Below are 26,084 nucleotides of genomic sequence, written 5' to 3' on the forward strand. Positions count from 1 at the left end.
TGGATTTCCTATCACTACTTTTTTTTATTCATTTACAGAATGTGGGCATTGATGGCTAGGCCAGCATCTATAGCCCATTCCTAATTGCCCTTGAGAAGGTGGTGGTGAGCTGCCTTCTTGAACAGCTGCAGTCCCTATGGTTAGGTACATGCACAGTGCTGTTAGGGAGTGCCAGGATTTTGACCCAGCAACAGTTAAGGAATGGTGATATATTTCCAAGCGAGGATGGTGAGTGGCTTGGAAGGGAACTTCCAGGTGGTGGTATTCCCATGTATCTGCTGCCCTTAACTGACTGGATGGTAGCAGTCGTGGGTTTGGAAGGTGCTGCCTAAGGAGCCTTGGTGAGCTTCCGCAGCGCATCTTGCAGATGGTACACACTGCTGCCACTGTTGGTTGCTGGTAGAGGGAGTGAATGTTTGTGGATGGGGTGCCAATCAAGTGAGCTGCTTTGTCCTGGATGGTGTCAAGCCTCTTGAGTGTTGTTAGAGCTGTACTCTTCCAGGCAAGTGGAGAGTATTCCATCACACTCCTGACCTGTGCCTTGTAGATGGTGGACAGGCTTTGGGGAGTCAGCAGGTGAGTTACTTGCCACAGGATTCTGAGTGTCTGACTTGCTCTTGTAGCCAAAGCATTTATATGGCCATTCCAGTTCAGTTTCTGGTCAATGGTAAACCCCAGGATGTTGATAGTGAAGGATTCACCGATGGTACTGCCATTGAATGTCGAGGGGCGATGGTTAGATTCTCTTTTGCTGGAGATGGTCATTGACTGGCACATGTGTGGCACGAATGTTACTTGCCATTCGTCAGCCCAAGTCTGGATATTGTCCAGGTCTTGCCGCATTTGGACATGGACTGTTTCAGTATCTGAGGAGCTGCGAATGGTGCTGAACATTGTGCAATCATCAGCGAATATCCCCACTTCTGACCTTATGATGGAAGGAAGGTCATTGATGAAGTAGCTGAAGATGGTTGAGCCGAGGAGGAACTCCTGCAGTGATGTCCTGGAACTGAGATGATTGACCTCCAAACAGCGGCAACCATCTTCCTTTGTGCTAGGTATGACTCCAACCAGCGGAGAGTTTTCTCCCTGATTCCCATTGACTCCAGTTTTGCTCCTTGATGCCACACTCAATCAAATGCTGCCTTGATGTCAAGGGCAGTCACTCTCACCTCACTTCTGGAGTTCAACTCTTTTGTCGATGTTTGAACTAAGGCTGTAATGAAGTCAGGAGCTGAGTGACAGTGGCAGAACCCAAACTGAGCATCAGTGAGCAGGTTATTGCTACGCAAGTGCCCCTTGTTAGCACTGTTGATGACCCCTTCCATCACTTTACTGATGATCTAGAGTAGACTGATGGGGTGGTAATTGGCCGGGTTGGATTTGTCCTGCTTTTTGTGTACAGGACATACCTGGGTAATTTTCCATATTGCTGGGTAGATGCCAGTGTTGTAGCTGTCTGGGGGTATGGCAAGTTCTGGAGCACAAGCCTTCAGTACTATTGCCAGAATATTGTCAGGTGCATTGCCTTTGCAGTGTCCAGTGCCTTCAGCTGTTTCTTGATATCACATTGAGTGAATCGAACTGGCTGAAGACTGGCATCTGTGTTGCTGGGGACCTCTGAAGGAGGCTGAGATGGATCATTCGCTCCACACTTCTGGCTGAAGGTTGCTGGGTGGTGGTCACTCCTATCAATACCATCATGGACAGATGCGCCTGCGGCAGGCAGGTTGGTGGTGAGGATGAGGTCAAGTATGTTTTTCCCTCTTGTTGGTTTCCTCACCACCTGCCACAGATCCAGTCTGGCAGCTATGTCCTTTAGCATTGGCCAGTTTGGTCTGTGGTGATGATACTGAGCCACTCTTGCTGATGGATATTGAAGTCCATCACCAAGAGTGTGTTCTGCGCCCTTCCCGCCCTCAGTGCTTCCTCCAAGTGGTGTTCAACATGGAGGAGCACTGTTTCATCATCTGAGGGGTGGGGAGGGGAGCAGTATAAGGTAATCAGCAGGAGGTTTCCTTGCCCATGTTTGACCTGATGCCATGAGACTTCACGATGACAATACTGCTGCATAACCACCTCCCCTAATTGATTATAAAATTGGCCTGGCCCTGCTCAGACAGCCAACTCTATCTGCTGTGGACTAATTCTTGGGTCAGACTTTGTGGCTGTGGAAAACTGCAACTATGGTACTCAAAATGAATTGTAAAAGTGCAATTTAAGGGAGAGTCAAGTAAAATCAGTCTAACTTGCAGTACATTTTCAAATTTGATGTTTTCCACTTTTCTACTTTTTCTTCCTTCCCCTGGGCAAGGGAAATTAATGTTACAAGTTATGTGGAGATTAGTAGTGCGCCTTGTAACTCGGCTGAAAATCCCCCCGTCATCTGGACACACTGTTTGATTTGACCACTTTGGATATTTTCGTAAATTGAATAGAACCAAAATAACAACTTACTTTCTTTTAAACAGTGCTCAGGTAAAGGAAAATATCTTTGCATGCTCTAGCTGGAGACAGGGGACAAGAAGCAGGAAACATTAAGGGAGAAAAATTTAAGTGGAGAAGAGGAAGCATAAAGATGGGGTTGAAGTGAAATGTCTCTAAGAGGCCTTTGTACAAATGTGGGCGCTCTAACGGGTACTGGAATAGTGACTGAAAGATAATAGTTAGATATATGGGGCAGGTTTTCTGGTCTCCTGCGTGGATATTTTAAATCCATTGGTTTAAATGGACAGAAAATCCGATAGGGTCCCTTCTAGCCAAATGATTCTCTCAACCCAATTTTCCTCACTGAAATGGATCCCCAGTGATCCAATACACCAGGAACAGTAAATTTTGATGCCATATCTTCAAAAGAAAACTAACAGGTACTTCCTTAATAGTAGCAAGCAGGGATTAAAGAGCAGGTGATCTCAGTGGCATGAGCTTCAGGTCCCATCAACATCTTACTGGAGGCTGCCTCCATACAGTAGACTGGGAGGTACACCAACCAAAGAGATCAATGAGAACACAGAGAAGAAATGGAGAATCTGGAAGAGGAAACGGGGGAACAGTGGAAATGTAAATTCCAAACAGAAATGGATTACAGAAGTTGGCCAGTTATATAATTCAGGGAGCTGTGAATTGTGATGAAAGCTATGTTAGAAAGAAGAAAGAATGTGCATTTATACAACACTGTTCACATTTGCAGGATGTTACAAAGTGCTTCTCACCCAGTTAAGCACTTTTGAAGAGTAACAACAGCTTTAATATAGACAAAGGCAGCAGCCACCTTGTGCACAACACGGTACCACAAGCAGCAATTCATCACATCTCAGGAAGCATATATTGGACTTTGAGGGCATACAGTGCAAATTTCCCCAAATTATATTGGGACTTAAAGGGTTAATTTATGACAACAGCTTATGTGAACATGAAATCTCTTAACTTTAGAAGACTGTGATCAAAATTAGGCCTTTAAAATAATAAAAAGGATTTGATTGTGTAGAAACTCAGAGCGCAGGAATTTTCAGATGGTAGAGTTTACTGCCCTGCCATCAACAAAGTCGGCAGGGAATGCAGCCCTACTCCTGATGGCTGCCCTGCAGCCAGTTAACACTCTGTGGAACATGAATTGGCTGGAGGTGGGTCTTCTGCCCCATCTTGGGAGTAAGTCCCGCTTCAGAGAGCTGCCAGCCAATCTGATTCCCACAGAACAAGTGCCGGGAGCCCAGGTTGCGGGTAAGACTGGGGGATCTCGGCAGGGCCAGGAGGGGAATCCCCAGGGGTGTGGGGAGGCGGGGTTTGTTGGCCGGTTGAAAAGGCCAGGATGGAGAGGGGTCACTGGTAATGGGGGCAGATGTTGGGGAGACCTCCATTCAGGAAAGAAGGCCCATGAGGGAGGCACCCCCCACCCCCCTCCCACCTAAGCCTCGAGCAGTCGAACCTGCCAGTCTTTCCCTAAGTCCCCATCCCTGATTTCCTCCCACTGCCCTAAAAATTGACACTAGGTGGGAAGCATCCCGTAAGTGGCCACTTAAGAGTTTCAATTGGGCCGAGGCCCCCTGTAAAATCACTGCCAGATTGGAGTCTTGGCCGGTAGGCAGCAGACAGGGCATCTGCAAAATTTTACGGCTCACCCTGCCTGCAAACCCTTTGGCAGGGGACCATAAAATTCTGCACAGAGAAGCTATTTTCCTTGGTGGGGACAAGGGAGCCAACCTTAAAAGTACAGCATTCAAGAGTGAAATCAGGAAACATTTTTTCACACAAAGGGTGGTGGAAATGAGGACATCCCGAATTACTTTACAACCAATAAAGTACTTTTGAAGTGTTGTCTCTGTTGCAACAAAGGGAAATGTAGTTGCCAATGTGCACCAAAAGGTTCCTCAAACAGCAACGAGATCACTAACAAGAGAATCTGTTCTTTAGTGACGTTGGTTGAGGGATAGATATTGGCCAGGACATCAGGGAGAACTCCCAAGGTCTCCTTCAAAATAGTGCCATGGGATTTTGTATATCCACCTGAAAGGGCAGGCTGGACATTGGTTTAATATCTCATCTGAGAAAGGACATCTCCAATAATGCGGCACTTGATCGAAGTACTTCACAATGCAACCTGTAATTTGCAGTAAGATGATATGTATGGTGAGGAGATTTCCAGAACTCCTGGTGCAGAAACCTGCAAGCCTAGGTACTGGTTTCAAATTTCTTGTGAAAGGTTATGGGAAATTCCAACACTGAGATTACCTCAGAATAAGAGCTTGTTGTAAAATGGGATGATGCACAAATTCTAGTCTTCTCCGTGGCCTCTTAGTTCTACCTTGCTTCTGTTCAACTCACGCTTAGCTCTTCTCTGAAGTACAGCCACCAAGTGCCATTGAATGCAATAATCATGGGCCTCAAATTAAAATGCACTAACCAATAAAAGGGCAAAGGCTAAACTTCTTCTGGGGAACAAGGCCATTTCTTTTTTTATTCATTCACAGAGTGTGAGCATCGCTGGCAAAGGCCAGCATTTGTTGCCCATCCTTAGTTGCCCTAGAAACTGAGTGGTTTGCTAGGCCGTTTCAGGGTAGTTGAGAGTCAGCCACATTGCTGTGGGTCTGGAGTCACATGTAGGCCAGGCTGGCTTAGGATAGCAGATTTCTTTCTCTACTGGACATTAGTGAACCAGATGGGTTTTTATAACAATCGACAATAGTTGCTATGGTAATCATTACTGAGACTAACTTTATATTCCCGATTTTATTAATTGTGTTTAAATTCCATCAGCTGTTGTATTGGGATTTGTACCCGTGTCCCCAGAGCATTAGTTTGGGCCTCTGTATTACTAGTCTAGTGACATTACCATTACACCAGCATTCCTCTTTCTTATATCAATGCCAAACATCCAACCAAAAAACATCTTGTATGCACTTTAGTATTTCCCCCCATTTCCATCTTAGGAAGTTTTGCTATATAGAGAGTTGGTTGAGTTTCAAACTCCCCAATATTTCTCTTGTTCATAGTTAAGGCCATGCAGGTAAGTCAAAAACATCTTGGCCATCATCAAGGCAATTCAGGCACAAATTGAAAAAAATGAAGAAATGGGGTGGATTAAAGGATTGATCCTTTACATTTTGTGTTATTTGCATTGAGCCCTGATGTGTGTCAGAACTACATGCCCATCGGCCAGAAAATTGTGACATCATTCTGTATACAACAGCACTCATATGTGCTCATTTGCGATCATCTACATTCAAGGGTGATCATTTAGTCATCATTTGACTTCAAATAGCAATCAAATGACATCACTTGAGATCAACTGACATGAAATTAAATTATACAAAGCTCAAACAACATTGGGTGCAATCATCTAACATCATTCATATGCTCAGAAGGTGTTCAACTGACATGAAAAGTGATTATGGAGCTTGTTCGTGAGGGAAGACTAAGTTCTAGTAATCACGACAAAATTGGCTAAGTTTCAGACATTAGATTTTTCTAAGTCCCAGTGGAAACAGTGGTGGAGGAGGTGGCTGAGTCAGCAGTGGAGGTGGAGGTAGTAGCTGTGGCAGTAGAGGAGATGGCAACAGTGGCAGACGCGGCGGCTGAGGCAGTGGTGGAGGCAGCAAAGGAGGAGGCGGCGGAGGTAAGAGTGATGGAGTCGGCAACAGCAGCTGAGGTGACAGAGACGGTAAGAGAATGATCAGAAGGAAAGGGAAATGCGTCGGGTGAAATGGAAAGAACGAGGAAAGTTCTTGGGAAAAATTCTGAAAATAAGCAGTAAGATTTGTTTTTTGTCATCATAACATGTAGGAAGCTGCACTGATAGCCCCATGATCACTTTTGTTGCTTTTTGTGATCGTGTCCACACGGAGAGCGGACATGCGTGAGAAGGGCAGCGGCAGTGGGAGATAAAAGCCGGCAACAGAGAGCCCCTTCAACCTGTTTCAACCTGTCAGGGCCAGAGTGTGATGTCACAGGAAAACAGCTAGGTGATTGGTGGGTTTCTCTTCCCTGTCTCTTTTGATTGCCAAGTGGTTTTAATCAGGAGTCGTGATTACAGCTGTAGAATACAGTTAAGAAATTCACTTTTAAAATACTTAACAGCCAAATTAATTAATTAAATAGAATAGAGATGGCTGGGTAGGTGATATGTTGCAGCTGTAGTATGTGGGGGCTGGTGTTCGCCGGTGCGATCCATGGTGACCACATCTGCAGCAAATGTTGGCTGCTCAAGGAACTTTGGCTCAGAGTTGATGAGCTGGAGTCCGAGCTGTGGACACTGCGACACATCGGTGGGGGGGGGAAGAGTTACCTGGACGCTGTGTTTCAGGAGGAGGTCACACCCCTTACATTAATTACATCAAATTTGGTCCGTGGTCAGAGACAGGAGGGTGTGATTGCGAGTGAGGCAGGTATGGGGATCCAGAATATAGCTTTGGAGGAGCCTCAGCTGGTGCCCTTTTCCAATAGGTATGAGGTTCTTGCTCCCAGTGTGGACGAGGGCACAGACTTCAGGAAGGATAAGCGAACTGACCACAGCACTGTGATACAGAGCACCATTCAAGTGGGGGGAGAAAAGAGAAATATGGTAGTAATAGGGGATAGCATAGTTAGGAGAATAGATACTATTCTCTGCAGCAAAGACAGAAGGCAGAATTTTCTGCCTGCCGGGCGGGCGGGTCTGACCCAATCTCCGGCGGGCAGGGAGCCGATCCCCGCCGCCATTTTACGTTGGCGGGCCAATTAAGGCCCGCCCAGCGTGATGTCCGGCGGGAAGTGCTATGCGCTTCCTGTGCAGGCGGGGGGGATTCCCCAAAAGCGAGAGTGCGCTCTTTCACTAAGTGCTGCCTCAGGGAGATCGCTGACACTTTTAAAAACATTAAAAATAGAAAAAAAAGAATCCTTAACATGTCCCCCTCATGTGACAATGTCACAAGAGATGGGAAATGTTCATAAATTACATTTAAACTTTATTATACTGTTTAAACTCCTACATGAAACCTCATCCCGCCGCTGGATGAGGTTTCATGTTTTTTCTATTGCCCGCCAGGGCTCCTGGCCTGCCCGCCAACCTTAAGGTTGGACGGGCAGTTCCTTTAATTGTTTCAATGATCCTGTCAATGGTCTCAATTGGCCATTGACAGGTTGGCAGGCGCACATCTGATTTGGCTGTGCCCCCGCCTTCCTGAAAATTCAAATGAGGCGGGCCCTGCCCCCTGCTCACCGACAGCAAAATTCAGCCCAGAGAGTTCAGAAGGCTGGTGTTGTCTACTTGGTGTCAAGGTTAAAGACATCTCTTCTGGGCTGGACGGGAGGGGAAGGATCCAGTTGTCATGGTCCACGTAGGTACCAATGACATAGGTAGGACTAGAAAAGAGGTTCTGCTGAGGGACTACAAGCAGCTCGGGGCTGAATTTAAAAGCAGTACCACAAAGATAATAATCTCCAGATTACTACCTGAGCCATGTAAAAATTGGCGAAGGGTAACTAAGAGTAGAGAGGTAAATGCGTGGCTCAAAGATTGGTGTGAGAGAAATGGGTTCCGATTCATGGGGCACTGGCACCAGTACTGGGAAAGGAGAGAGTTGTTCCGTTGAGATGGGCTTCATTTGAACCATGAGATAAAAACAAAAAACTACTGCGGATGCTGGAAATCCAAAACAAAAACAGAATTACCTGGAAAAACTCAGCAGGTCTGGCAGCATCGGCGGAGAAGAAAAGAGTTGACATTTCGAGTCCTTTCGAGGACTCAAAACGTCAACTCTTTTCTTCTCCGCCGATGCTGCCAGACCTGCTGAGTTTTTCCAGGTAATTCTGTTTTTGTTTTTTTATTTGAACCATGCTGGCACCAGTGTTCTGGCAAATCATATAACTAGTGTTGTAGATAATAGTTTAAGCTAATTAGTGGGGGGGGAGGATTCAATTGAAGGGAAGTTTGGAAAGTCAAAAACAAACGAGCGAGCAGAGGTGCAGGGTAGTGAAGAGGCGAACGATAATCAAAGTGTGACTGGAAGGGGCAGGAAAGATAAGCAGTAGAGTGCAGCAGAAATTAGAACCAGAATGAGTAATAATGATAAAAAGTCAAAGCTTAAGGCTCTTTATCTGAATGCATGCAGCATTTGTAACAAGGTAGATGAGTTGACGGCACAAATAGAAATAAATGGATATGACTTGATAGCTATTGCAGAAATGTGATTGGAGGATGACCAAGACTGGGAACTCAATATTCAAGGGTATTCGACGTTCCGGAAAAATAGGGGAACCAGTGGATGTAGTGTATTTGGATTTCCAGAAGGCATTTGATAAGGTGCCACATAAAAGTTTATTGCACAAGATAAGAGCTCATGGTATTGGGGATAATGTCTTAGCATGGATTGAGGATTGGCTAACACACAGAAGACAGAGAGTCGGGATTAATGGGTCTTTTTCAGGTTGGAAAGACGTAATTAGTGGAGTGCCACAAGGATCAGTCCTAGGGCCTCAATTATTGACTATCTATATTAATGACTTGGAGGAAGGGGCAGAGTGTAATGTATCCAAATTCGCTGACAATACAAAAAGAGGTGGGAGGGCATGTTGTGATGAGGACATAAGCAATCTGCAAGGGGATATAGACAGGTTGAGTGAGTGGGCAAAAACTTGGCAGATGGAGTTTAATATGGGAAAGTGTGAGGTCATGCACTTTGGTAGGAAAAATCAAAAGGCAGTCTATTATTTAAATAGAGAGAGACTCCAAAAAAGTGCAGCACAGATGATCTGGGTGTTCTTGTGCATGAAAAGCAAAACGTTAGCATGCAGGTGCAGCAAGTAATTAAGAAGGCAAATGGAATTTTGGCCTGTATTGCTAGGGGGTTGGAGTTTAAAAATAGGGAAGTCTTGCTACAACTGTTCAGGGTGTTGGTGAGGCCGCACCTGGATTTCTGTATACAGTTTTGGTCCTCATTTTTAAGAAAGGATATACGGCATTGGAGGCAGTTCAAAAGAGATTCAGTAGGCTGATTCCAGGGATGAAGGGGTTGACTTATCAAGAATGGCTAAACAGGTTAGGCCTTTATTCATTAGAGTTTAGAAGAATGAGGGGTGATCTTATTGAAACATACAAGATTCTGAGGAGTCTTGACAGGGTAGATGTTGAGGAGATGTTTCCACTAGTGGGGGAATCTTAAACTAGGGGACATAGTTACAGAATAAGGGGACGCTCATTTAAAACCGAGATGCGAAGAAATTTCTTCTCTCAGAAGGTAGTGAATGTCTGGAATTCTCTACCCCAGAGAGTTGTGGAGGCTAGATCACTGAAAGTATTTAAAGAGGAGGTAGATAGATTTTTGAAATATCAGGAAGTTGAGCGATATGAGGAGCTGGCATGAAAGAGGAGTTGAGGCCTGGGGCAGATCAGCCATGATCTTATTGAATGGCGGGGCAGGCTTGAGGGGGCGAATGGCATACTCCTGCTCCTTTTCTATGTTCTTATCTTATGTTTGGTGCCTTATGATCGCTTTTGAATGCTAAGTTTCGCTTCCACAAATTTAACAAGCTGTGATGGCTTTTTGATGCTTTCGAGCACTTTGATGACACCAGAATTAGGAGGATCATGATGTTAAAAGATGGCTAATTGAGAACTTTGATGACAAATGCACTCTGTTTCTGCGATCAAAACTAATTCCAAATGATACCTTTTGATGTCAATTGATGTACAGATCATTCTGAGCGCATTTGAAAGCAAACTTGATGTCAAAATTTTCTGGTAGGTCAGAAAATTATATTAATCGCTCACCTTGAAAGGGTTTCGGGGAATAACTCAACTAGGAAAGCAGAGTTCAAGTGCAACATGTTTTCAACTCACATTTGCAGCAACACATGAGAGCAGGAGAACTCTTTGCTTAAATTCTTAATCCCATCCTTGGTTTGATAACTGCGTGCCAGTAAAACCTGTCTAAGTTAATTTCCTGCGGTGATTGTTTGTCTAGAGTTGAACATTATGACATGGATTTAACTCTGTTCACTTCCAAGGCCTTGAGAAACTGCTAGTGAATGAAGGTATCATTGTGTCTGTCTGGATCCAAATTTGCCAATTGAAAACCATTGCTCTCCTGTGGCATATTCCACCAGTAGTGAAGTGTTCCATTTTGGGGTGGGGGTGGAGTGGATGGATGGGCATGGAAGTGATTGAAAAGTGGGCACAATCACCCGTCCTTTCAGTCACTAGTACAGTGTCACCTAAGGTGGCCAGGAAGAGGATGATGACCTGGAGAGGTTGGTGATGTGGAGTGCAAGGGGAGAGGTTGGTGATGTGGAGTACAAGGGCAGAGGTTAGTGATGTGAAGTGCAAGAGGAGAGGCTGATGATGTGGAGTGCAAGGGCAGAGGTTGGTGATGTGAAGTGCAAGAGGAGAGGCTGGTGATGTGGAGTGCAAGGGCAGAGGTTGGTGATGTGGAGTGCAAGGTCTTTGGAATTGAAAGCTTAAGCATGACAATAGGAGGAAGCAGTGAGCGACCTAAAGAGGGTTGGACTGGGGGAGTAACAAGGCGTGCGGGGTGGGGGTGGGGGGGTGGGTTGGTAGGGCTGCTGAAAAACAGTACGCCTCGCCTTTTGAAGATTGGAAAAATAACAGAGGACTAACTTCTTTGCTCGCGTGCTTTTACTCCACCCTGACACGTGATGCGATCGTGAGCGACTGCCGACAGATTCTGCAGAGTCACTGCTGAAGTCTGACTGGCTTGGAGAGCGTGGAGAGAGTGGAGACTCTTTGTGAGCTGGTAGGGTCGACTTCCGTCGGCTTGAGCCCCTATGTGTGGATGCTGACCTTGACCTGTGCTTCGCATGCCTGCCCTCGGCGGACGATCTCCTGCTGTGGCCCGGCGACCTGGACCTGAAGCTTCTGGACCCATGCTTCGAGTGCTTGCTGTCCTTGGCCTTGGGAGATGTCGATGCAGATCTGGGCTCTGCTCCTGGTGACAATGACCTGGAGTCCGTGCTCTGTAGCAGGAGAGAAAGGCTAAACTTAAAGAAACTCTGATACAACAACAATGCAATCTTTCAATTCTTGCCACAACCCTAAGACACAGCCTACGTCAATAGTTTATCTAACACAGTCCTCTACAGTGCAGCTCATGCAAGATTTTGCATGCAAACCAAAAATTAATTAAAAATAAAAAACCTGGAATGGAAAAAAAAACTAAAATTAAACAGTCAACCGAAGTTTAAGAAGGAACAGAATGGAATAATAAATAAATTTTTTAAAAGTGAGCTCAACAGATTGCTGTCTTTTGAGGAAAGGACAAATTTTCTTACAAATCCTGGTTTTAAAATAAAACAAGGTGAAGATAGACAACTTGACTGAACAGCACAGAAATGGAAGGCAAAAATTGAAAAAAAAAATTCCACAAATGTATTAATTATCACTCAAACAAAACCCTCTGAATAATACTCTGTTTTCTTTTTGTGCTTTTTCCTGCAGAGAACTGCTCATCTGTCATCAGCGACCCAGATTATTAATGTATTTTTTTGTACCCCCGTTTGGTTAACATACACTTACCAATCAGGTAGCATTTCCTCCATTAGTAGGTAAGGTGTGAGGAAAAAGGGAAAAGCGGGGCAACATAAGTGCATCATTAGAGTCACAAAATGCAAGAGAAAAAAAGACACAAAAAAGCCCTTTCCAAGTAGTGAAATATGAACAATGTATGAAATTAAGAATGTGCAAAGGAATTTATTAATACTACAATAATGCAACTGCTTCAATGCCTAAGTACTGGTGCACTAAAATAAGGCCAGACCGGGGTCTCTGGGCTACCGCTCCACAAAAGGGAAATATATACACGTGGAATGTCAGATTTTACCTGTTAGGCTTAGGACCGGAGGTTATAGGAGACAAGGTAAAACGCAGATTGTCTGCTATTCCTTAAGTGCAGAGAATGAGCCTCTCCCAGCCTCTGTGACCTTTAGCACTCTTCAAGATTGTATAGTGAAGGGCAGTCTCCAATCTGTCCCCCTTCAGTTTTCAGTTCTGAAGTGTCAATTAGCTTCAAACATTTTATACTTTGGTCCAGGAGACGTGGGTAGAAATTGTCCAAATTCTTTTGTTTCAGACGTCTTTCTCTTAAATCTGGAATAGATATTGCTCCAAAAAACATGATGCTTCCCTATTTTCTAGCCAGAGTTTATGTTGATTTTGTTCAAACCAGTATCTACTTGTTTTTCCGTTTAATTTGGGCATTGTTGTAGCTGCTCCACTTGCCCATATGCCCTCATAAATGTGGGTACCAGACCGCACAGCTATCAGGAGATCAATCTCTTTAGAGTTATCTTCACCACCATTAACCACAACTTCCATTTATATAGCGCCTTTATTGCAAAAAAAAATCCCAAGGCACTACACAGAAGAAAACAATGTGGCTGAGATCTGACCACAATTAACTGGCCCAGCTGAGGATTGACCAACTCTAGTTTGTGATTGTTAACTACTGGTTTCCGAGAATGTTCTCTCAAGGCCTTTTTCCATGCCATATTCACTTTGTGGTCCATTATAGGTGACCTAATTTCATATCCTGAAATGAAGGATGTTGTGACAGCCAACTAGCACATTCCTCATTTGTCCAAGCATTTACTTGAGGTTTTATCAGATCAGCGGCTCACAACAATTTTAAGGTAGCCCAAACCTTTTATGATGTTGACTTCTGAGCTCAAAATACCTTTTGTTGCAGGTAACGTTTTATGGTCTGCATGTATAACCTTTCTAAAGCAGTGCAAATATTTAGCAAAAAAAAAATCATTTTTGCCAATTAACTTATAAAAGCCTGTATTAAAAATAGATAATACTTAATAATCTTTGAATAGATAATTTAAAATTCCAAAATCATTATAGGAGCAATTTTAAAATCCATTTCACGTCAAATTCTCCCCTCAACCTCTTAGAACAACTTGACAGCAGATGCTAGATTACCTGCCGGCACTTTGGCCTCACTCTTTAACTGGTCACTAGGGTGCATATGAAACCAACCCCAGGTGACCCACCTCTGCTTCGCATTTCCCTCTTTCCCCCTGTTGGCATGGGTTAGATCAGAATGAGGAGTGAAGGGCTGGTAGCCAAATGTTGGCATTTTGTAGACCATTACTATACTATAGCATTGGATCACTTTAAGACTTTGTTATTTCTTTTATACTAAGCTTCTTTCTTCAAAAAAAGATAGTTTGGAAAGTCGTGCTCATCCATTCAATGTTTACAAATTTTTCAAGCTTGCATGAATGCAGAATAATTTGAAATCAGAAAAATTAGCCTCTGAAATTGTAATGTGGATTGCATGGTTAAGTAAACACGAGTTCTAGATAGCAGTGACTAATACACTAAAAAGAGATCTAACTTGAGTAACAAATTCTTAACCTCATTAATTGTCAATGTAAAAGAAAAAGATGAAAAGAATCAAATGAAAACATTTTCAAAAACATCTCAAAAAAGTGAACTGGTAACAGGGAAAACAGCACTGTTTCAAAGATAAAATAGGGCTGTCTCTGGTGAGGATATTGTGTTTTCTTTCCCTTCACAGTTTTCTGATGTGTTTGGGATTTTGTCGTAACTCATCAGACAGGAGGTGTGGGCAGGAGGGCAGAAGCCTCTACTGTTCTTAAACATACTCCTAGGAGGTGCCATGAGTCTGGTACAGTGACCATTTCCTCTTCTGGTTTGCCTTCCCTTCCCCTCAATGGGGCCAAGCCTGTCATTCAATCGGTAACATTACTGAGAAAGGCAGTTCCATTCCGTGAGGGAGAATTGCACATATACATCAAAGGGTGACTATTCCACCCCTCTAGCCATTGGAACGTTGATATCCCACTTAGTCCAACGATGTTACTGCTTTTAATAATTTTCTTTCACACAAGCCACAAGTTTGGTTAATAATTTTACCAATTCCATCAGTTTTATGATTTGATTTTAGGCTAATTATTCACAGGTCCCTTGTAGATCCTGACATTGTGAAGCCAAAAAGCAAAAATCAAATCAAACAAAAGGTATCAAAGGAGAGAACTGGCCCTGCATTTACACAATGCTGCCGTCAACAGTCTATGGGCTTCCCCAAATATTCAACGAGGGTTAATATAAAAGTTGCTGAGAAAACATTTATTCCCTTGATTGCCATATTTTTCAAACTGGATATTACATTTTCAAATTGGGAACGGGGACAGTACAAGGAGAGCCCAAGGGGACTCCATTTCAAAATAAGCTTCAGATGGCACATTTTCAAAAAAAAATTGTAGAAAATGGAGGCTAAAGGTCAAAGGTTATGAGGGATGCTCATTATAGTCTTGATCTCAGCCACTACTTTTTTTCAATTGATTTTGTCTCTAGAATATGACCATGCAGAGTTGCCCCAAGCAGGGAACTGAAGGCACCGCTAGAGCAATGATCTGCCGAAGGAACTGGCAAAAGACCCACGTGCTTTATATGTAAATATGGCCTTTGTTTTCTTCGATTTTTCTCTTTTTGTTTTCTATAGCTAGACAAGAACAAACAGCCACTATATTCAGGGACACCATATATGTTAGTACAGCTACTGACAAAATAATAAAAAAAAAAGAAAATGACTTAAAAGGCATCATTCATGGATCAATGCTACAAACAACACAGATATGCATCTTAACAACTCTACAGAACATGAAGGTCAGAAATGAAAATGAATCCAGAGCAGGGGCTAGCTGGAAGATTTTATAATGAAACAGACAACCAAAATATTAAAAAAATCAAAGAAATAAACCTAGAAAATGGAAATCAAATAAGATTTAACTTCAAGCCAGGGTGCTTTAACAGACTCATCTGCAGATGTGTTGCGTGCCAAGGCAAACAAATACCTACCTTTCCAACCATAGATAGGAGTGCAATAATAAAAGAAAACAATATTCTCCACATTGGAGTGCAGTATGGGAAAGAGACAGTGACTCTTTAGTAATGTGCCATTGACTTGATGCTAAGTGTTATTTTTTCCTCTATTTTTTTATGCTCAAACATTGCAGCCATGAGGTTTCATTCGCAAAGGATTCAGGAAAAAAAAATCTCATTAAACATAAAAGTCCAACTACGTGCAGTGCAGTAACGTTACAAGACAACTGGCTAAGGAAAACGGAAAGTGCACATTGGATTATATACACAAGGGAAAGCTCACAGGGAAGAAAAAGCACACAGAGCAGGAAAGGAAGCTGCCAATGAAAGGAATGGGTGGCACAACCAGAACATCCCCAAGATAATCTGTACTCGGGCACATTAACCCTTTGAGGACTGTTTAAAATTTGTCTCGCCATCAACCATTCCCCCGTCTCTTGTCAAAAAATGTAAGTATCTGATTTCCTGGACGCAGAACCCATCAACAGATGTGTGGAACTCTGCGTGTGTGCCAATTTAGAGCTGGGTTCTTGGAATCAAGACTGTTATTCTACTGAGCCTTAATTGTCACAGGATATACAACAGACAAAGAAGGGAAAGGCTTTTATGTGAAGGAGCAAATCCCAAGTAGATTTCCCTCTCCATCGCCCAGGTAGTAACCTGACAGGACAGACTGCTTGCTTCTTATAGAAACTGTAATTCACTGTGTTAAAATCAACAGACTGAAAATCAAGCAGGATCTACAAGGAACCTGTGATCTGTCCCATCACATGCTTGCCTAGGCTGTGATGGCAAAAATTTCACCTGTTCTTCTTACAGGAACTTCTCCTCCCTAGAATTGTACCAATAATAAATGTCAAATGTGAATGGACCAAAATCTTTGCCTAACATTTTAAAAACACAAATCATCTGTTAGTGAGATTCTTCCCCTTTTAATAAAAAATACCACCCTTTGATACTAAAATGATGCAAGTAGCAAAGCACATTTTTTCAGTGGTAGTTCGCTCAGCAAGCTGTATTTATTTTGGTTCTCCATAACAAAATGCATAGTGCTCAAAGGGTTAATATCCGTCATAGTCATTGAAATTGAAAACTAAAGCTGGGATGGCTGTTAAAAAAAGGGGTTGGGATGGGTCAGTGATGTCACAGGAATACATACTAATAGTTCAAGATCATTATCAATCCCACCTTCTAAAAAATTGGAAAGGGGTTGGCACCTCTGTGTTTCAAAAAAAAATCCTTGGGACGTGGGTGTCATTGCCAAGGTTGGCATTTATTACTCATCCCTAGCTCTGTGAGAAGGTAGTGATGGACTGTCTTCTGGAACCGTTGCAGTCCATTCTTTGTTGTGGTTTAATATAGACAAGCGGCTTGCTAGGCCACTTCAGAGTGCTGTTAAGAGTTAAGCAGGTTGGGGATTGTTGTCATATACAGGCCAGGTAAGGATGGCAGGTTTCCTTCCTTTAAAAGAATATTAGTGAATCAGTTGTGTTTTTTTTACTGCAATCCAACAGCTTCATGGTCACTTTATATTTAACCACTTAAATCATATCAGGGGCCTACATTATTGCTAGATTAACTCAATACCATTGTGCTGCTTGCTCTTTATGTATGCTGTGATGTTACCATTTTAACCCTATACAATGAACAAGAGGATAGTGATTATATTTAACTTGGAAACTGGCTGTTTCTAGTTTAGTGCATATTCACCTTTTGAATGCAATGTTAATGCCCGTGCTCCTCTTGTTTAATAGAGGCTCTGATTTATCAGTTAAACCCATCTATCCCATATAATGCACTATGTCTGGATTAAAATGGTTTTGATGATTCCTGTACTGGGTGAATCGGTTTACTGAAGAATTTCGATGAAGCATTTGCAACCAGTTTTTCAGTCAGTAGAGCTGAAAAGATGGAGGTTGATTTCTTGGCAGCCATGCTGTCGTAGGAATGAGTGGCCAATTCACTCATAGGTCACCAAGTTAGGAATGAGTTAGGGATCATGGCCACTCTGTTTTTGTGCCTGTTATTTCCACAGGGTGGATTTGTAAAGCCGAAATGACTGCTAGCAAACTTCAAGAATAACTACACTTGAAAAGGTCATGTAATTTTTATATTATAATTGGTATATTTTTGTTTCAAAATAAATCCCCACTGTGCTAACATCTTAGAAATAACTGCCTCAGTTTCAAAGATTAGACTGGTGTACTTTAGGTTAATGAATATCATTAACCTGTTTATCTTGATGTAACTTTTTAGATCAGTAAATGTGTTAAAATTAAAAACAATTGTAGATAATTTCTATTTGATTTCCTTTGAAACAAAGTGGTTTGAAACAGTAATCCATTTGTATTGAGCAGTACAGAGGGTGGCTTTCTAAAAAAGAAAAATTATTTTACCATGCACTTTAATAAAGTCAGTCATTTCTGCCTAGGTTCCATGCAATAAATCATCTTGAATGATGCACATTAATTTCTATAGAGAAATAATGATGGTTTTCCCTCCACTGCTGTTTATGTTGCTTTGCAAACGCACTGGTACTTAATGATTGGTTTGTATCAGGTTTGGTTTTGGGTGAATAATAATGTGATAATAGTGACTGGGTAAAAGAAACTAAAACTGTACTGACCCACAGTAATGCATGCAAGTCTTGTGCCATGCAGGGTGAAGGTCTGGGCTGTGTTCAGCTTGCCACATGAAGGAACTGACTCGATGTAATAGACAAATAGGAATAGCTATTTTCAATTTCACATTCACCGATAGTGTTTTAAACATCTGTTAGGTATGCTAAGAAGAACACATATCTTCATATTGTCACATGCCCTAATTTTCAGAGGGATGGCTAGTATTCACCAGAAAACTAAACCAACAGGATAGTATTAAAGTTTTATGTTGGCTTTGTGGTGTACCAGAGCCGCATGGGGACACTTGCATGCAAGTGCCATGTTAACATGAGATGCAGACTACCCTGGTGGCCACAGCAGCTACAACGAATGTTTGTACTTCACGCTTTGCAGAATCTATAAAACTTTAAACATCCATTGAACATTTTCGCTGTAGCACGCAGGGTAAAGCCAGAAACTGCAGTGTATCAGCGAAGGGCATCAGACCTTAATGGGCTGAGCCAAATAGATTCAAAGCACATTGCCTACAACAATCAATAACTATTGCCTTACCTGCAACACATAAAGGAATAAAATGGACAGATACATTTCAGATAACACTCTATTTGATGGAAAAGGAAAGGTACCAATCCTCTTTCTTGTTTTAATTTAATTCAATGCTGATTCCCAGTTTATCCTTTCCCTCTTGTAAAATTTTACTTCTAACTATTCCCATCAGCTGAGACAGGTAGAGTGGATTTGCATCCATCGCTTCAGCCCTGACATGTATTATCAGTTTGGCACCAGGCTGCTTTTGAAACAGGCAATTTTTGAGTTGTGAAAAATTCTACGAGGAAAACCAGGAGACAAAGAGTCTGATTTTTGGAACTGAACTCAGATTTCCCACTCAGGATGTGGATATGGTGGTTACTAAGCTGTCAGTTAACTTTTGTAATTAGCTGAGCAAAGTTCAGACTTCAACTTAATTCCACACCTCTCGCAAGGTCTGTCAAGTTCTGGGCCTGCCAGAAAGCAGCAAACCTGGATGGTGAGTTTCATGCAGGGTTTAACACTCCCTTAAGTAACAACAGAATAGATGTAACTTGCAAAATAGATAAGGGGGAACCAGTGGATGTGGTGTATTTGGATTTTCAGAAAGCTTTTGATAAAGTTCCACATAAGAGGATAGTGTGTAAAATTAAAGCACATGGGATCGGGGGTAATATATTGGCATGGATTGAGAATTAGTTAGCAGACAGGAAGCAGAGATTAGGAATAAATGGGTATTTTTCGGAGTGGCAGGCGGTGACCAGTGGGGTATCGCAGGGATGAGCGCTTGGGCCCCAGCTATTCACAATATATATTAATGATTTGGATGAGGGAACCAAATGTAATATTTCCAAGTTTGCTGACAACACAAAACTTGGTGGGAATGTGAGCAGTGAGGAGGGTGTAAAGAGGCTTCAAGGTAATTTAGACAGGATGAGTGAGTGGGAAAATACCTGACAGATGCAGTGTAATGTGGATAAGTGTGAAATTATCCACATGGATTGGAAAAACAGAATGGCAGAGTATTATTTAAATGGTGATAGGTTGGGAAACGTTGGTGTGCAGAGGGACCTGGGTGTCTTTGTACACCAATCACTGAAAGTAAGCATGCAAGTGCAGCAAGCAGCTAAGAAGGCCTATGGTATGTTGGCTTTCATTGCAAGAGGACTTGAGTACAGGAGCACGGGTGTCTTATTGCAGCTACACAGGGCCTTGGTGAGACCACATCTGGAGAATTGGTCTCCTTACCTAAGAAAGGATATACTTGCCATAGAGGGAGTGCTGCAAAGGTTCACCAGAGTGATTCCTGGAGTGGTAGCATTGTCGTATGAGGAGAGCTTAGGCCGACTAGGCTTGTATTCACTGGAGATTTGAAGAATGAGAGGGGATCTCATTGAAACATATAAAATTCTGACGGATGGACAGGCTGGATGCAAGGATGGTGTTTCCTTTGGCTGGGGGTCTAGAACAAGGGGTCACAGTCTCAGCATATGGGGTAGGCCATTTAGGACTGAGATGAGGAGAAACTTCTTCACGAGGGTGGTGAGCCTGGGGGATTCTCTCCCACGGAAGGCTGTGGAGGCCAAGTCATTGAATATATTTAAGAAAGAAATAGGTAGATTTCTGAATTCTAAAGGCATCAAGGGATATGGGGAGAACGCGGGAGTACAGCGTTGAGAAAGAGGATCAGCCATGATCATACTGAATGGCGAAGCAGGCTCGAAGGGAGGAATGACCTACTCCTGCTCCTATTTTCTATGTTTCTATGTATCTAGATGGAATTAGTTTCTGACAACTCTCGAACTGCAGCAGCTGTTGGATTTCTTGCATCCGTAAAAAAAAAAAAATTATTCTGTTGCTTTATGCAAGTCTCAGGCTCACGTCATCTTGTTACTGCCTATCAGAGTGCAGTATTTTTTGCGATTGTGTTTTCGTGTGACCAGCTTCAGCTGGGTGGGGTTACACTGAGCTCATTCTGGAATGATCAATGTTGCTGACCAGTCCTACTAATGCACAGATAGACAGGGAAGGGTTAAGCACAGGCCATGACAAAGAGTGTGACCCAAACACTGGTAAGAAAACCTTTCAACTCCCACACCCTACAATTGTAAGGTCCTGAATTTCCAAAGTGGGCCTTTAATCAGGCAATATCCAGTTATAGTTTTGTGCATCAATGTTGCCCTATTGCAGCAATGCACTGTACCATTTTCTGTTGACATCCCTGATATGAGTGATGTGCTGAATCTTAATGAGCAGTAGGAGGAGGGGTCCGTATTCTTTGTGGGTTTCACACCTGCTGTAGGAGGTGCATTGGCACCTTATTAAATGCTCTTCCCAAAATCTTTAAAATATCCCAGGGTTGTGCCCTGGATCACCTCAGGTTTCTAATCCTAATAATGGATCAGCAGAGTTCTTAGCAAGTTCACCAGCCTTAGGCTGATAAAAAGCAAGTAATATTCGCACCATACACATCCCAGGCAATGACCATCTCCGACAAGAGAGAATCTAATCATTGCCCCTTGACATTCAGTGGCATTACCATCACTGAATCCCCTACCATCAACATCCTGGGGGTTACCATTGATCAGAAACTGAACTGGATCAGCCATATAAATAATGTGGCTACAAGAGCAGGTAAGAAGCGGGGAATTCTGAGGTGAATAACTCACCTCCAGACTCCCCAAAGGCAGTCCACCATCTACAAAGTACAAGTAAGGAGTGGATGACTGCAGCTTCAACAACATTCAGGAAGCTTGACAGCATCCAGGACAAAGAAGCCTGCTTGAATGGCACCCCGTCCACCAGCCTAAACATTCACACCCTCCACCACTGATACACAGTAGCAGCAGTGTGTACTATATACAAGATGCACCGCAGAAACTCACCAAGGCTTCTGTGACACCACCTTAAGGCAGTGGATGGGGTGCCAATCATGTGGGCTGTTTTTTTCAAGATGGTGTCAAGTTTCTTGAGCTTTGTTGATGGTGGCCAGCTTTGGGGAGTCAGGTGGTGAGTTGTTACTCATCGCAGAATTCAAGCCTGTGACCTGTCCTTGAGTGATAACTCTCACATAAGCAGCATGAGAAACTACCACTGCTCTTTGGAATTGTGCATTGTGTGCTCCTCAGCATAATCTCTGCTGAGAGACAGGGCTGTCTGGATGTATCACTTCTTTGCCATTGTATTGGCGATTGGTTGGATATATCAACCAATGGGTACTGGCTGCCACAGATAACAGAATTTTTAAAAAATGAACAAGAGTTGGAATTGAGATTTATTTTCCATCAATGCCTCTTGGACTTGTTAACACATCAGCAAACCAACTAGTATATTATTGATTGTTTTTACCATTACAGGGACTATCCACCAGTGTTAACTGTCTTCCAATCAGCATCGGAACCACTTCGTCCGACCGAAAATACCTACTTACCTGGATATATTTAAAAAGGTCAGGCTTCTGATCTACAATGCAGAAGAGCTCCCATAGCACAGGAATCCAGGCAGAGAACAGCAAAGAAAATCAGCGCAGAAGCCATGCCCCTTTTTACAGCACTAACTGCTGTAAGGTAAGTTTAAATGTCCAGTGTGAATGTTAGTAAATGGGTGATGGATAAATGTTAGTGAATGAGTGAATGGGTCAGTGGATGCATGAGTGCATGGGTAGATGGGTGAGGTAAGTGGGTCGGATGGCAGGTCGGTGAAGTGGTAGGAGGGGAAGGTGGTTGGTGGGATATGGTGGGGGTAGTCAGGCCAGGTCAGGAGGGTTAGTTGAGCAGTGGGGACTAATCAGGTTAGTTTGGGGGAGGTCAGAAGGTAAGGGGATAGTCAGGGTGTCGAAGGGGGTAATAGGGGGGTCAATTTGAGTGATTGGTGAGGGGCAGTTCTGTAGTTACCCAGGAGTTAGGCTAGGATTTTTCTGTCTAACATTTCCTGGGTAACTATCCAGGTAAGTATGCCAGAACTGTCCGAAGTTTCCGACTAACACAGAGTTGGAGACTTTTTTGGAGGGTACTGAGGAACAGGAGAATCACCCATTGGAAGTTCAAACTTCCCGGGTAATTCTAATGGAGTCAGTGCATCGGGACTTCCATGGGGTCCCAGAAGCGCATCTTGGGGGCTATGTCTGGGTATCCGACAATCTGGAGACTGGAAGATCTGGCTCATTGTGTGTGTAGCAGTAATTTCTATAAATGTATCTACAGCATATTTGCAAAGGTAGTTTTCTGGTATTGATAAAAAAATGTCAAAGGACTTTATAAAGCTATAAATAGGATGACTCCGGGTAGGAGTAAATTACTTACAGGCCTTGCTCCCAGAACCAGACCAATGTCACTTTTGAGGGCGTGACTTGCCTGATCCTCTTACCATGGCTGTGCAGGAATGCTTAACCTGTGATTGTCATTTCTCACTACAAAAGCATGGGCAAGACTGCAAACTGAAGTCTCCAATACCATGTTGCATAGCACGCTGAAATACCGGCGTGTTGGTATACCAGCATGTTGGAATAGCATTGGAATACTGCTAGATCTTCATATCGGTTAATATTCAAATTACTGGGCTGCAGAATGATCGCCCTTACCCAGAGATTAAATATAGAAAGGCAGCTGTGCTCTGAAGAACAAACTAGATCAAGCTTCTTGGTATACAGCACTGGTGATGGTAAGCCCTGTACAAGTCTCAAACACCAGTAGCATCAGGAGATTATTTTATGACTTATGCCATCAGCACCATAAATACCATCTCATGTTCTGTCAAATAAAGTATTATCTGTCATGTATCCAGTGAGAAGATATATCTGTCTGCTATCCCAGATGTTGCAACACACATGGTACAGAATGCCACTTCACAATTTGTTTTTGCTGCATGTATCAGTACATTCAAAATGGTGGCAGATGAGGAAAAACCAATAAAAGTATTGATGTCAATCCCACTGGCAGTAGCTCCAGGAGACTCTCTTCATTCACTATTATGTGCCTTCAGATGCTTTCTCTTGTATTTTGTTTCACAGTACATGAATAATGGATTACATGAAGCACTAGTCCATGTAAACCCTGCCTCCCTTACACAGAGATGAGGCAAATACCTTTTCACATAACACAAAGCTGTAAAGATGGTGTCCTGGGGAACGCTTGCCTCTCCAGACTTCTGCGTTTCCCCACAGAGGACTTGACCCCGTAGCTGAATGGGGTGTGAAGAAAATGTGATTTCATTACTGCTGAGCTGCTGTTGCAAAACCAATTAGCATCTCATGAAAAAAACAGACTTTTCCACATAATGATACAGTAAAGAAGGAAGCCATTTAGCCCATTGTGCCTATGCTGGCTCTTTGAAAGAACTGTCCAATTAATTCCACTCCTCTGTGCTTTACCAGCTTTGTCGTCTTCAAGCATTTATCTAATTCCCATTTTGTAAGGTCCATTGAATCTGCTTCAAACATCCTAACAGAGAATGCATTCCAAATCAGAATAATTCCCTGTGTGGATTTTTTATCTTCGCCTCTCTACTGGCACTTTTGCCAATTATCTTAAACCTGCATCCACCAGTTCCCCACCCATCTACCAGCAGAAACAGCCCCTCCTTATTTACTCTATCAAAGCCCTCATAATTTTGAATACCTCTATTAATTCTCCCCTTAAACTTCTCTGTTCTGAAAAGAACAATTCCAGATTTTCTAATTTCTCCACAAAACTGAATGCCCTTATCCCTGGATTCTTGGAAATATTAAAAACATGTTGAAATCTCCCCATACATTTTATTAAAATGTCAATTTTCTCTGACTAGGGTTGCTCTGGAATGCCTAACCTCTGCTCTTTCTAGAACTTTACTTCATTGGACCCTACAAGTTACATTCAGTTGAAGTCATCTCCAGTTCAATCTACATTTTCCAGGATAGTGGGACACAATTTGCAGGGAGAGAAGGGAAATCTACTCATAATCTCTGTTAAATTGCAGCTCGTAGGAATTTTGGGTTCCTACAATCTAGCACTTTTCTGCTACAAATGACTCACTATTTAGTAACTGCACATGCTGCTCTTATGGAAATGAGAAATAGAAAACAATGGTGGAGAATGGAGAGCACACACAAGATTCTGATCAGAAACTGGCTTCAGAACTCCCAGAGAGACAGGGAAAGAGAAAGAGAGAGAGAGAGAGAGCAAGAGAAAGGGAGAGAGAAAGGAAAAACCACAGAAGTGAAGGAAAAGATTACGTACATCTTGTGATCTGTCTGGAGGATGTCTGTGCCTTGGACTCTGTCTGCCGTTCCATGAAGCTCCCTTGTGTCCGTTCTGTCTAGGAGTCACTGATCTGCTGTGCCGGGCTCGCAAAGGGGATTGATTGGGGCTGGATCGAGTGCAACATGGCTTCCGCCCGTTTGTGTCGTTCTTAGGGCTCTGCCTGGTCATAGCACTCTGCTTGTTCTTGGCATGTGAAGTTCTGGGCTCTGACGATGGGCTGTGGCAGCTGGAAAACGAGGAAAACCTTCGATGAGTGTATGGGAGCAGCAGGTCCATTTCTGAGTTCCAACACTGGCCAGTAAATCAACCGTGACCAGTTTTTAGTCAATGAAGAATCCAAACACCCAACCTACTCTGGATTTGGAAGCGAGTACATGAATACAACTCAAGTACTCTTCCGATTTCCGATTGTATATTTTTCAGTGTCTCAACAATAAGCTGTTTAAATGGTCCTACTAGCTGCAATTGAATGCAGCATGAGTCATTTGATTTTTATGAGACCATTCGAGGTGTAGCTAGTTGAGCTGAAGTACCCATGTATGACACTTCAGTCAATTAGTTACCTCGGGGGTAATTTGAACGTAACCCCTCTGGCAGGATTGGGACATGTTCAGGTCATTTGGCCATTTTATGCACCATTTACTTCAACTGAGAGTAGAATTGGGCGTGCTGTAAAATAGGTGTCTGATAGGAACCCATCCTACTCCAGCCAATGGGTTAGGTTAAAAATTCTTTCCCCAACCCTACTCAAATAAAGTGCAGTTGACTTTACTTTTCCCAGGTAATTACCTTCAACATCCTGGAGGTTACCATTGACCAGAAACTGAACTGGACTAGCCATACTGTGGCTACAAGAGCAGGTCAGAGGCTGGAAATTCTGTGGCGAGTAACTCACCTCCTGACTCCCTAAAGTCTGTCCACCATCTACAAGGCACAAGTCAGGAATGTGATGGAATGCTGTCCAATTGCCTGGAGCGTGACACCAACAAAGCAGCCCCATTGATTGGCACTCCATCCACCTCCTTGAACATTCACTCATTTTGCCACTGACACAGAGTGGCAGCAGTGTATACGATATACAAGATGCAAAGAAACAAAACAAAGGCTCTTTCGACAGAACCTTTCAGACCCTGACCTCTACAACCTAGAAGGACAAGGGCAGCAGGCGCATGGGAACATCACCACCTGGAAGTTCCCCATCAACCCTCACACCATCCTGATTTGGAACTATATCATTGTTTCTTCGCTGTCACTGGGTCAAAACCTGGAACTCCCTTTCTAACAGCACTGTGGTACCTACACCAGATGGACAATAGTGGTTCAAAAAGGCAGTTCACTTTCACCTTTTCACTGACAATT

The 26,084-nt window shown here is 43.0% G+C and overlaps 1 protein-coding gene across 1 annotated transcript in view; it reads right to left on the reverse strand.

Moving 5' to 3' along the window:
- The window catches only part of srrm3 (serine/arginine repetitive matrix 3), an 854,108-nt gene that overhangs the window by 40,267 nt on the left and 787,757 nt on the right, over window positions 1-26,084 (reverse strand). Inside the window, exons 13-14 of the mRNA XM_078548703.1 lie at window positions 24,702-24,951; window positions 11,090-11,445 (exon numbers count right to left, since the gene is read on the reverse strand). Coding sequence (XP_078404829.1) covers window positions 11,090-11,445; window positions 24,702-24,951 — 606 coding nt within the window. The remainder of the gene's footprint in view (window positions 1-11,089; window positions 11,446-24,701; window positions 24,952-26,084) is intronic.

The sequence above is a fragment of the Cetorhinus maximus genome, chromosome 9, assembly GCF_964194155.1.
Source record: "Cetorhinus maximus chromosome 9, sCetMax3.hap1.1, whole genome shotgun sequence".
NCBI lineage: Eukaryota > Metazoa > Chordata > Chondrichthyes > Lamniformes > Cetorhinidae > Cetorhinus > Cetorhinus maximus.